The sequence below is a fragment of the Rhinatrema bivittatum genome, chromosome 8 (genome assembly GCF_901001135.1).
Source record: "Rhinatrema bivittatum chromosome 8, aRhiBiv1.1, whole genome shotgun sequence".
NCBI classification, from domain to species: domain Eukaryota; kingdom Metazoa; phylum Chordata; class Amphibia; order Gymnophiona; family Rhinatrematidae; genus Rhinatrema; species Rhinatrema bivittatum.
The window spans coordinates 138,135,692-138,149,487 of record NC_042622.1 but is presented as its reverse complement, the minus strand read 5'-3'; the positions used below and the strand labels follow the sequence as shown (position 1 = coordinate 138,149,487).

At 43.4% G+C, this 13,796-nt stretch overlaps 1 protein-coding gene across 2 annotated transcripts in view; it reads right to left on the bottom strand.

The window, feature by feature from the left end:
* AMBP (alpha-1-microglobulin/bikunin precursor) overlaps nt 1–13,796 on the bottom strand; it is a 41,030-nt gene that overhangs the window by 10,974 nt on the left and 16,260 nt on the right. For both annotated transcript variants that reach the window (XM_029613986.1, XM_029613985.1), the window contains exons 7-8: nt 3,060–3,129; nt 773–940 (exon numbers count right to left, since the gene is read on the bottom strand). In XM_029613986.1, coding sequence (XP_029469846.1) covers nt 773–940; nt 3,060–3,129 — 238 coding nt within the window. The remainder of the gene's footprint in view (nt 1–772; nt 941–3,059; nt 3,130–13,796) is intronic.

Here is a 13,796-nt window from a genome sequence, read left to right as displayed (position 1 = left end):
CACATCTGGTCATCAAGAGCTTGGCATAGGTTAATGGTACTGCAAGTTCTGGTTGACCAACCACTTACATACTTTTCCCCAACTGCTGGGCATTATTATTACTATTGTAACTAAATAATTTCCCTATTTGATGTTTACAAGCAGGTGATAGGATTCTCAGAGGGAATACTGCAGCTATAGGAAGTTAATATCCTGCATGCCAGCCAATCGGACTACTCATAAGGGAGGCAGGCAGGCATTCTAATTAACTGCTCTCATGCGCTTCCTCGTTCATGTGGGATGCATGCTCTCAGAGTAGGAAAGGCTGAAGGATGTAAACCCCCAACTTCTGCATTGCATTGATGAAATCATGCCACATAGGATTCTAGTGGGGCCTCTGACTTCCAATACAGCTCTCATTTATTTATTTATTTATTTATTTATTTGTTTGTTTGTTTGTTGAGTTTTATATACCGTCATTCGGTAGAGCCATCATAACGGTTTACAAAAATATACATTTTTCTTAGCAGTTGAATCCTTCAGCTTATCCCTATTAGCTGTGATTAAAATGAACACGGCTGTTCTATTTCTTGTTTCAGTCAGCAGCTGGTTTTTAATGCTGGCACATGGCAGAGGGATAGCACAGTTTGCCAGCCACAGTGTACCTGCTTCAAAATTTAGTATCCACTGCCACTTCACATGCAATATGGAGAATGCTGTCTCCATCCTCGGATTCTTTCCAGATGTGTGTTCACAAACAGTCTGGGTTTCCCTGTGCCCAGTGGCCACCTACCCTCAGTCCTGCAAGTTTGTAAACATTCCTTCTCCGAATGGAAATTGTTCCCGTTTCCAAGGCAACCACCATACTGGAAGGTTTCGCAGGTCATGGAGGAAGAGTTGTAGAAATACCTGGTGTTCGCCCCCAAGCAAGGGCCAGTGGCTTTATCCAGTCTGCAGGCAGCTGAGAGAATAGGAAGGCAAGATAAAAAATGAGTATTACTATTCTTTTTAACAAATGTATGGAAGCCTACAGTTCTGTATTTAACTGTGTTGGAAAACTAACGTGATTGAACATGGACAGGAGCAAATGTACGAGCTTGGCATGAAGGTGCAGAGCAACTACAGGAGAGATGCAGAAAAGTTACTAGTGTGTGGAAAAGCTTAGTGGTTAGTGGGAAAAAGCAGGATAGTAGGATACAGAGATGGCATGGAGAATATCAGAGGAGATATATACATGGTTACTTAGCACACATAGATCCTAATCTCTCCTTCTAATCTGGGTGGGGTTTATTGCATCATAAACACCAATCATAGTAATATGAAGGCATTTTCCCCCAGTTTCCTGTGTTGGTATTATGATCTACATTCCGGGCTTTCCTAAGGCCCCATTCTGTTGATTTGCTCTGACCCCTGAACCGTCCTAAAGTCAATCGTGTTTGCACGTGCAAATCTATAAACCCTACCTGCAGGCAAATAGCTGAATTACAGACAGAGATTAGTAGTACTGCTATCACACCTCTTAGTTATTTGGGCTCACTTTAGTTACATAGACATAAATTTTCAAAGGGATTTATCCATCTAAACATGAGCTGGTGAAAATTCCCCCCCCACCCCCCCCCCCCCGCCTTCTCAACTGAGTGGCTAAATCTAGCCATCTAGATTCACTAAACAGCTAGATGTATTGTAATCTGCACTGATCAGTTATTTGGATGTAGTAGATAATAAGTGCAATAAATAAATATGTATATAGTTATACAACTTCTATACCGCCTACCCGGACCTCAACAGAATTTTTGAGGTGGTTTACAATTGCACCAAAAAATGTAGTCAGCCAAAAAATGAGCAGCCTCAGAGACATGACTGGGGTAGGGAAAAGACTTAGTTGGTTGCCACCCTGCCCCCTACATCCCACATCCGACATTTGAAATCACTTCTACTTCTCTGGCTGGACAAGAGCTGCTGTGGCCTGTAGAGGGTAGGAGATACAGTCTTGGAGCGGGACTCCACCCTGCCCCACCAGCTCGTCCATCTTGGAGGGGAGGTCATTCTGGACAATTTACCCAAGGCCCTGCACCTCACTAAGGTCAGTCCTGCAGGTTTATTCTCAACTACTGCCCCAGGAAGGGAGAAGAAAGATGGATGGGGAGAAAAGAAAGAGAAAACTGAGCAGTACTCCAAGTGACTGGGGAACTGAGTGTCCATGACACTGCATCAGGAATTGAGTTGGGCAGCCTAGATATCCTTATCTGCTGTCATATTCTACATTTCTATTCCTCCATCTTATTATGAATTAACGTCTGACTAAATATTCCCAGGTGTCACAAATTGTACCACAGTGCATCTAATGCTCTGCTTCCTGGCTTCTTGCCTATCCTAAAATATACTCCTCTGCAGGTGATCTCCCTGCCCTGTTTTTCCTTAATGTTATTCATTTCTTGTTGAGAGACAAGATGAGAAGGAAGAATAAAAGATCTGAAAGCAACAAATGGAATCTTAGTAGAATGTATGATACTTTTACAGGGCTAAGCCACAAATACTCAGAAGATGTTGCAGTTCACAAGCTTTCAAGACATGAAGATGGGATCTGTGTGATCTCAGTTTCATGTACTACAAAATCTTTTGATACTTTTTCTTGAACCAACATAAGAATTCACAAGCTGCATCCATTCCAGTTTTCTGTAGGACCATACAACTCCTAGAATCATGTGTTAAAGAGCGTCAAGGAGAGAGAGTGTATTGAAATAGGTAATGGAGAAAAAAGATGAATTGATAGAGAAGAATCAGAAGGAAGATTCAACAAAAATGGATAGAATAGAGAGGACAATTAAAGGTTAAAACAGCAAAGGAAAAGGCAAAAACAACTAGAACCAAAACCATCTGGAAAAGGGCTGCAAAAGGTAAGGTTTCAGAAATGTGCCAGTCCCTTAGTCTGATAAGGTACTAAGGAAGGACACCTCAGTTTCTCATCTCTTGCAAAACCAGGTCTGGGTCAGATCTTACACTTCAGTGCTTCTGGTGCACCATAGTTGAATGCAGGACCATATGAGCCTTTGGTAAAGTCTTTATTTCATAATCCATACCTTCTGTATTGACTTTTGGAGAGCTGCCCCCTGAGCCTTCTTCCCCAGCCAGCACTGATCTCGCAGTCCTCTGCAGACACAAGGAAGAATTAAGCTGAGAATGGCTATCTGGAATCCAACTTATTGAGGCATTTCCATGTAAGCTTTGAGAAGATGGGAGGGGAGGGGTGGGGGTGGGGTAGAGGGTGCCTATTTGCTCATGAAAAAGTGCCACAGGCATATTTGTACCACCCTAACCCCATTTGTTCTATTTGAATTCACTCCTCATTTTGTAACTCTCAGCTCTTTGCAGTTGGTCTTAGTATTCATTTTACCATAGAAGGCTGGGCAATAGGCACATCCTAGGATTAGAATTAAAAAAATTAAGCAATGATTCTGTGGCACATTAGCACATATTTTGATAATCTGGCGTATTAAAGAATGTACATTTATTTTGTATAGTAAAAATAAGTCATTTTCCAACTTTGCTTTGTATATATGGGACGAATACAGAGGATCCCTCTGGGAGTGGAAGGGATTATAAAGCTAAACAGGAGGTGTGGATGGGAAGATGGGATGGACTGAATGGTCTTTATTTGCTGTAATGTTCTACATTTCTGTAGTTTTATGCATGGAGGTTCTCAGATATCAATGTGGGGAAGAAGAGGATGAGTAGATTTCAGGGATGGGAGAGGAGGGAGGGCGGAAGTGGATGGCAAAAGGAGAAGGAAGAAAAACATCAGAACAGAATATAAGAACATAAGAAGTGTCACGCTGGGTCAGATCAATGGTCTGTCGAGCCCAACATGATAACATTCCGTCTCTGAGAAAAGACAATCTGAGGACCAGGGATGGAGGAAGGAGAAGGAAAGAGGATCGAAGATGAGGATGAGAATGGGGAAAAGTGGGAAGATTAAGGATGAGGAGGGGGAAAGAGAGGGAGGATCTGGAGGGAGAAGAAGGATGGAAGATTGGGCATGGGAGGACAAGGAAGGAAGATTGCGTACAGGGGATAATGTAGGGCATTAGTCAAATACCCTAAAAAGGAGCGTGCAGGGGAAGAACATGATATCACGGTAATGGATGGCCACCTGAATAATGAGCTCCCGGTTCCATAGCATAAAATCCTTAGCTTTAAGCAATCCTGCCTCCCCAAAATGTGAAAGAAGCAGATTAGTGATAGATACAGGTCATAGATGGCGTTGTGAAAGAAATTGATGACCTAAAGCAATGCAATGCCGATCAAGGAGGGCCTGCATGGTGGTGAAGAGGTGGAGGAGGGGGCCAGGGAGGTAGGCCGCAATACTAAATCAGATACAGCGATTTTAAGCGGTCCCGAAGGTTTGACCAAGGTAGAGTTTCAGGCATGGTGGCGTAACTGCATCAAGATATGGGCGTTAATAAGAAAGCGATATTAGATACTGTGGTGGAGTTATGGCAAGACTTTACCGATCTGGGAACGCGGGTTGAGGAAGCAGAGGCATGGCTCGATAAGAATGAGGCTGCCTCAAAGCAAAGGCAAACAGCAGTTCCTGAGTAGGTGGTGATTAATGCTGAGCTGAAGGACCATGTGGAAGAACTGGAGAACAGATCGAGGGGGAAATATTAGAATCAGAGGAGTCCCAGAAGGTGCTGCTTATGTGGACTGAGTGCAGGTGATAACTAGTGGCGATATTGGGCCTTGATAAGGAGGTGACAGAGCTGCCCAGTTTGAGTTGGACAGAGCTCATAGATCATTGGCCCAGCCTAGAGGGAACCAGCCGAGAGATATAGTGGTGTGTTTCTGCAAGTTCTCTGTTAATGAAAAAGTTCCTGCTCAGTCCAGAAAAATGGATACAATTTTGTGGAGAGGCCATTGCTTGGAAATATTTCAAGATATCGCATCAATAACAATCAGGAAAAGGAGAGAATTCAGAGAAATTCTTCATATACTGCGCAAAGAAAATATTAACCGGTGAGGCTGTCCTGCTTATAGAAAAGCTCAGTCCAAAGGGGAACAGCTATCTATTTAAGTGTGGAGGAAGCAGCAAAGATTCTGCATGTAGCAAGGCTCTTACAACAGCAGATGGACCAGCATCAGGCCTCCTCCTTAGCAGGGGCGATGGAGGGGCCCCCTAAATGGCAGTGGCCTACGTAGATAATCTGGAGGCTCTTCATCTTCCAAAGAAGCAGCTAAATGAAGGACAAATGGTTAAAAGTGGCTTAATCATAGAGCTGAAGATTAGCAGTTTATAAAAAGCGCTCAATAGTTTTGAAGGAACTATATAGGCAGATTGCAAGTTTGGTTACTTGGCAGACTGCTATATTATATCAGTTTATCAGAGTTGAGGATTTTTCAGTTTTACAAATGTTCATGCGGGAACAATGGAGTTTGGAGTCAGAGATTGGAGGAATCGAGGCGATGACAGTGCTTCTCTAGCTGGCAGGGCTTGGGCTCTTTGCCGGGTCAATTCTCCCGTGCACAGTCATCTTGGGCCGCCAGCGATTGAGCTCCCTGCTGGCCCAATGCTCCCATGCGCTGTCTTCTTGGACTGGCAGGGTTTAGGCTCCTTGCCAGCCTACTCAGATCTCTTCATTTGGCTGCTGCTTGCAGCAGCTGGATGACTGCAGCAGAGCGCTTTGAAGTGGGCCTATTTTCATTTTTTTTTTCCAGTTAAAACCAAAAAGACCCCAGTTTCCCCATTGGAGGAGTTTTATCAGGGTTTTTTTTGGTTTTAATCAAATATCAGAAGCCCTATATATAAAGAAATCACCCTTTCAAGAGTGATTATGGATGAAACCCACTTAGAACAGTTTGTTAATCTGTACTCTCATTTGACAAGCAGGATTGGGTTAGTCATGACATGTGAGTGACATCATCTCATGGCACTGAACAGACCTGCTCTCTTTTTCTCTACTGATCATGTATCGAAATTCCTGAGTGGGCATTGCCTCATGACCTCCACAATTCTTTTTTGTCCAAGGTTCTGTACAGATGTGTACCATATCTCTCTGAAAATCTTTTCCTTTTTATTATATATCTTTGATAAGTTTTTCAATTATTTTGTTGCCCCGCTGCCTAAGCAAACAGCACTTCTTAGTGCTATACATAAAAAAAAAAAAAAGACAATTCTTCACAAAATGTCTGAATCCAAGAAGCTCACAATGAGTGGTTTAAAGACAGACTATCCTGTAGAAAGATGTCTGTTATGAATGGGCATGACTTCTGTTTCTGCTGCCTTGGAACCGACCACAACTAGGAAAATTGCTATCACTGTGGCTGCATGTCTTTGCAGTCACAGAAATCCAGGGTCTGGAAAATGGAGGAGCTTCATAAGACTCTGAGGAGCTATAGTTGATCCTCTTCCTGGTGAGACCTCTTCATACTCCCCAGGTGTTGAGATGAACGGGAGCTCCTCTAAGAAATCTCTACCATTATGGAACAGGCTGGTTACTTGGAGTTGAGCAAACCAAAAACTAAGAAAAAGAAATGCTCCACAGAGCCAGTGGTGCATTTGGCACTGAAAAAGTATCGATTGGTGCCATTGATGCAGCCAATTTATCTTCTGGCCCTGGTGCTGTCAACGACCCCAGACCTGTTGATGTACTGGATTCTGGTGCCACCAACACATCGATCACCAGCACATAAAGCTTCATTGAAGCATACATCATTGGGATTGTCGACACACAAGGCCCCAACACATAAGTCCTTGATGCCTTCCACTCACTGTGCCCTAAAGCATACAATGATTTGAACTTCAATGTCAGTAATGCTCCAAGTGTTGGAACAGACTAATCCATTGTTGACATACCAGGCTTCAGTGCTCCCAACTCAACTGTTCTCTACTTTACCAGCAACTCCCATAAGGAAAGGTGAATTGTCAGGGGCAGAAGGTGACATATTACACTTACTCTCACCAATCACCAGAGCAATGTCACCACTGAGGTTATTGGAACAAGGCCTTTGTCTAGAGACACCAGATCCCATTTGTTCAATAGTCCCTTAATTTCTGTTGCACCCCTGCTCGTGGGTCTAACCACGAACAGGCGCTTACCTTTGCGGCAGGAGGCCGCCGATGCTCCGCCATGCGGCTGGTGCCACCCCCAGACTTCCCACGTGGCTCGGAGGCCATGCCATGGCAGAGTGCCACTTGAGTTCTTCTCCATTGGCCAGAGGCCGCGGCCTGTCTTCCCTTTGCGATGTGGAGCTGCCCTCTGTTCACCTCTTCGTGGCATGGATGCGGTCATCGCTCCGCCTCCCATGTTGGGGCCTTTCCTGCGGCCCGTTCCTCCTCCTGCACAGCAGCAGCATGGCCGCTGTCCATGGTCCTGCTTCCTGTTTCCCCTTAGGGGCGAGGCCACATTTTCTTCATGGATTTAAAGGGCCTGTGGCCGGATATGCCCCGGGCCCCACCTGAACTCCTCCCTGGGCATCTCCTCATCTTTGCAGGTTGGCGGGGGCCTGCGTTCTCCATTTTCAACCCAGACAGGACTTCGTCTCACCTGCCTCAGCGCTTCCTTGGAGCTCTCTCCTGGGTCGCCGAGGTCCAAGGGCACACTTCTCCCCGGATTGGGAGCACTCCCTAGTGCTTCCTCCTAAGTCTTCAGAACAATTGCCTCTGGTGCAGATCCTGCAAAGTCCAAAAGAGGTGCAAGGGGATTCCATCTTGGTATCAGAAAAAGATGTTCTATCTCCAATGCCTGGCCAAAGAACAGTTCAATGCTTGGACCAAGTGGTGGAATTAGTGAAAACGTTCTTTATCTCTCTGGCATCTAAAGATAAGGCAAGTACTGTCCAATCTCTCCATTCCAAGATATCAGATTTACTTCCATGAGAAGGAGTCCCAGTTTCCCTGGATCGAGTAGACACTCCATCAGATCCCCTGTGAGATGATTCTAGCCTTCTACACTCACTTGCAGCAAAGTCCAGCCAGTCTGAGGATGTACATCAGGAGTACACCCCTCTGAGGCAACTAAGGTCCTTGTCTCAGTCACCTAATTCATCATTGGGGTCTTGGATTAGTGTTTCCTCCCCCGTTGAATCTGAGGAGATTTTGACAGGGATATCTTCTGATCCCCCACCTCTGCCTCTTATATAGTTCCTGAAGACTTTCTTTCTTCAGATTTCTGGATAAGTTGGGAACAGTGCTCAGAGACAATGCTTGTAATAACAAGGATCCTTGTGTGAAAGTTTTTGGCCTTCTCTGAACCAGCAGCCATTCCAATCCATGATATTCTGCAAGAATTACAGACAAGAATTTGGGGGAACCCAATTTCCTGTGCTTCAGTTGCTAGACAATTATTCTTCAAGTACAGAGCTACAGATTATGGAGTAGTACAACTATTCTACCAATCAACAGTAGTGGAGTCAGCTTAAAAGAGCTAAGAAAGCAAGAATATTTTCCAATACTCCAGGTTATTAGTCAAATGTGGTAAGAAAGTGTTGCAGAGTTCCATGCTCAATATATAGATTTCTGCTAACAAGATCTACATGGTTCAATACTTACATGAGTGCATGTAAAAATTGAATCTGTTCCTTCCTTCAGGTGATATTGATTTGGCATATCTACAGCTGTTTATAGATTTGGAAGAGTGCATATGCCATCTTAATTGATGGGTCTATGAAATATTTAACATGTCTGCCTGCTCTTCATCAACCTCAACAGGAGCATGTCAGATGGCTTGGTTACATGCCAGCAGCTTGCGGGACGGATGTCCCTGATAAGCTAGCAAATGTCCCTTGCATGAGAGACCATCTCTTCGGAAATAAGCTCATAAAATGGTTGCTCAAATCAATGAGCAACATATGGTGGTCCAGTCCCTCTCAACAGGCTCAGATTAACAGTCCACTTCACACGTTATTGCACTTTTAAAAGGCTATACTTTCAGAAATGCACCTTCCTGCAATTCCAAAGATATTGGATCCTGCCTCTGCATCCGCAGCAAAAACAACTTCTGGCCTGACGTTAATATGAATGGCACACAAGTCAAACCTAAACCTGGACCAAGATTTTGATCATCCTATAATCCCAGCAATTATCCTCCCCATTCGGGTGAAGAATCCAACTCTACCTAGAGGAATGGCACAAGATTACCAAAGACCACTGAATCTGGATACTGCATATGTTTTTCTTGACTTCACACACTTCCTCATTATTCAGCTTTCAATCCAGATTCATTTCACTCAGCACAACTCCCCTGGAAGTGGTGTCGCTTCTCAGTCAGTGGGAGATAGAACCTGTTTTCTCTATCAACATGGCAAGGAGTTTTATTCCTGCTACTTTCATATCCCCAAGAAAACCAAGGAACTGAGACCCATCTTGCTCTGGGAGAAATTCAAAATGAACTCTCTTTATACAATTTTCCCTTTCATCCAGAAGGGAGAGTGAATGTGTTCTCTAGATTTGAAGGACACATATTCCTATTCATCCCTTCCACTGGCTCTTTGTGATGGACTCCTCTTATTATCAGTACTGAATAATCCCCTTCAGACTATCAGCAGCCCTAGTTGTAGTAGTAGTACACCTTTGTTGTCAATGCACCCAGGTCTTCCCTTACCTAGATGACTGGCGAATTCTTGGAAAAGTGTTCACCTCCCTGCAGAAGTTCATTCACATCTTCTGAACTTGAAATCCTGCTGAACTTTGAGAAATCAATTCTAGTTCCTACCCAGAGAATAAAGTTCATAGGAGCATGGATAGATTCTTTGCAAGAGAAAGTCGCCCTCCCATTAGATCAGGCAAACACGCTTAGGATCCTTGTATATTGATTGCTGAAAGCAGATCAGACAATAGTCAGGGACATTCTAGTCATTCTGGGACACATAATGGCAGCAGTTCATGTAGTTTCTACTATTGCTTCCAATGGGATCAATTAACTCAGCCCTTGACAATCTCAGTGGACATCTCGCAGGAAATGAAATAGGAGCCTCGCTTGTGGCTACAATCCTTCATCTTCCAAGAGGGAGAACCACTTAGTTTGCTTCCTCACCATTAGAATTGGAGACAGATGCCTCCACAAAGAGATGGGGAACCCATACAGGCCCCTTCCAAACTCAAGGGAGTTGGTTGTTAATAGAAAGACAATTTCAGACCAAACTCCCAAACTGAAAGCAATCAGATACACTTTGGCAACTTTCTCTCCAGGGGAAGAGGTTTCTCATTCAAACTGACAACCAGGTAGCCATGTTCTACATCAACAAAAAAGGTGGCATGGGGTCATGGACCCTCTACCAGGAAGGGATAAAGGTATGGGATTGGGCATGCAAACATCAAGCTGTCCTGTAAGCAGATCACTTCAGCAAAGTATTTCATCCAGATGAATGGTCCCTGCAAAAATCAACTGCGACAGTTTTTGGGGGCTTTCAGCAATCAATCACTGCGTCAGAAGAAAACAGAAAAATGGAAAGATTTTGCTTCATTCTTCCTAGCAAACTCAGATCCACTCAGGATGCTTTTCTGCTCAACTGGAATGCAGATCTCATGTACACTTTTCCACTGATTACCATGAAGGTACAAAAACTTCTGGAGGACCGCGCCTGACTGATTCTTATTGCTCCAGCCTATCCCAGACAAGTATGGTTTGTGTACCTGGTACAGCTGTCCAGAACCCCTCTGATTCATCTTGGGGCAGATCCATTGTTATTAACTCAAGAGGAAGGACGTCTATATCATCCCTCAACCTGACAGCATGGATGTTGAACAGTCGCTGATTGTACACTTTTCCTTACTCAAAGAGGTTGAGGAGTGACAGTAAATTTGGACAAGGAGTTTTGCATAACTTGTTCACCTAGTAGTCCACTCTCAAAGGTGAGGTCTGGGTAACATACTTAGTACACGGTCTGCTGCAGTCCTCAGCTTGAGATATACCATGTGTCATGCCTAATTCAACCCTGCTTGTGGATGGAAAAAGCAAGCTTGCTTACCATAAAAGGTGTTCTCTGTAGACAACAGGATGAATTAACCATGCAAAATACCTACCCATCTACCTGAGGAGTCAACTATTTAGCTAATATTGACTAAGGGGACTCACGAGACAATATCCATGCAGCAGTTTCACTACTCATGCTCAACAGAGCAAAAGCTCTATGAGCTTATAGAAAAGGGTCTGTTACTCTGTTTAGCACCGTTGGATATCGCCCACATGTCATGGCTAATTTATTCTGCTGTCTACAGAGAACACCATTTATGGTAAACAAACTTGCATTGGCAGTATAAAAGAACATCACAATAAACAATAACAATAAAACACAATTAGCATTTATCTATAGTTGGAAGTTTCCTGTAATTATTTATACGTGGGGACCCTTTAGGATCACCACTATTTGGCCCTAGTTCCTAACCCTTTTTTTGAGCTAGGAGTAGGAGATAGGTAGTAGAGGGACATAAGAACATAAGAAATTGCCATGCTGGGTCAGACCAAGGGTCCATCAAGCCCAGCATCCTGTTTCCAACAGAGGCCAAACCAGGCCACAAGAACCTGGCAATTACCCAAACACCAAGAAGATCCCATGTTACTGATGTAATTAATAGCAGTGGCTATTCCCTAAGTAAACTTGATTAATAGCAGTTAATGGGCTTCTCCTCCAAGAACTTATCCAAACCTTTTTTGAACCCAACTACACTAACTGCTCTAACCATGTCCTCTGGCAACAAAGTCCAGAGCTTAATTGTGCGTTGAGTGAAAAAGAATTTTCTCTGATTAGTTTTAAATGTGCTACTTGCTAACTTCATGGCATGCCCCCTAGTCTTTCTATTATCCGAAAGTGTAAATAACCGATTCACATCTACTCGTTCAAGACCTCTCATGATCTTAAAGACCTCTGTCATATTCCTCCCTCAGCTGTCTCTTCTCCAAGCTGAACAGCCCTAACCTCTTCAGCCTTTCCTCATAGGGGAGCTGTTCCATCCCCTTTATCATTTTGGTTGCCCTTCTCTGTACCTTCTCCATCGCAACTATATCATTTTGAGATGTGGCGACCAGAATTGTACAAAGTATTCAAGGTGCAGTCTCACCATGGAGCGATACAAAGGCATTATGACATTTTCCATTTTATTAACCATTCCCTTCCTAATAATTCCTAACATTCTGTTTGCTTTTTGACTGCTGCAGCACACTGAGCCGACGATTTTAAAGTATTATCCACTATGATGCCTAGATCTTTTTCCTGGGTGGTAGTTCCTAATATGGAACCTAACATCATCTAACTACAGCAAGGGTTATTTTTCCCTATGTGCAACACCTTGCACTTGTCCACATTAAATTTCATCTGCCATTTGGATGCCCAATCTTCTGGTCTTGCAAGGTCCTACTGTAATGTATCACAATCCACTTGTGATTTAACTACTCTGAATAATTTTGTATCGTCCGCAAATTTGATAACCTCACTCGTCGTATTCCTTTCCAGATCATTTATATATACATTGAAAAGCACCGGTCCAAGTACAGATACCTGAGGCACTCCACTGTTTACCCTTTTCCACTGAGAAAATTGACCATTTAATCCTACTCTCTGTTTCCTGTCTTTTAACCAGTTTGTAATCCACGAAAGGACATTGCCTCCTATCCCATGACTTTTTTAGTTTTCTTAGAAGCATCTCATGAGGGACTTTGTCAAATGCCTTCTGAAAATCCAAATACACTACAACTATTGGTTCACCTTTACCTACATGTTTATTAACCCCTTCAACAAAAATGAAGCAGATTTGTTAGGCAAGACTTCCCTTGGGTAAATCCATGTTGACTGTGTTCCATTAAACCATGTCTTTCTATATGCTCTACGATTTTGATCTTTAGAATAGTTTCCACTATTTTACCCTCACTGAAGTCAGGCTCACTGGTCTATAGTTACCCCTGGATCACCCCTGGAGCCCTTTTAAAAAATTGGGATTACATTGGCCACCCTCCATTCTTCAGGTACAATGGATGATTTTAATGATAGGTTACAAATTTTAACTAATAGATCAGACATTTCATCTTTTAGTTTCTTTAGTACCCTAGGATGCATACCATCTGGTCCAGGTGATTTGCTACTCTTTAGTTTGTCAATCTGGTCTACTACATCTTCCCGGTTCACAGTGATTTGGTTTAGTTCATCTGACTCAACACCCTTGAAAATCATCTCCAGAACTGGTATCTCCCCAACATCCTCATTAGTAAACACGGAAGCAAAGATATGAACAACATCCCATCGCCATGGATTGCAGCCACTTTAAAAATCTATACTCCTACCAGAACTTATGATCATCTAACCGTGGATTTCTGGACATTCCCTCCCCCAAGACTGGTGCACTTGGAGGAAACCAGAGAGCGCGCTTTCTTAACTGCTAGACCTATAATTATAGAACTCTCTTCTTATGGCTCCATTATATGCACCATTTCAGAACAGCATCTCCACAGAGGCTGCTCGAATGGCTAGCCCCTGCTGGTATAAAAACAGTTGCAGCATTGCAAGATGTAGCATTTTGAGTTAGCAATCAGAGGAGAAGGATCTGTTTTTCCTGAGTTGATTTCCTTCTATTCTTGATGTACTAAGCTTCATGGCTTGGAATCTTTACTGAAAAAGAAGGGATTAATTGCCTTGCTGATACACAACCTGTCCAATGAGGGTGTGCTGAGGTTGTTTTTTAAAGGATTTTTGGACTTGATTTGAGAATTTTTCTGTTAGATCCCTTGTACTTGGCCTGAGTTAGGGGACTTTTACTTGGCCTGAGTTAGGGGACTTTCGGGGAGTCTGTTTTAAGTAGATGAGATTTCATTCCTCTCCATCACACAAACCGT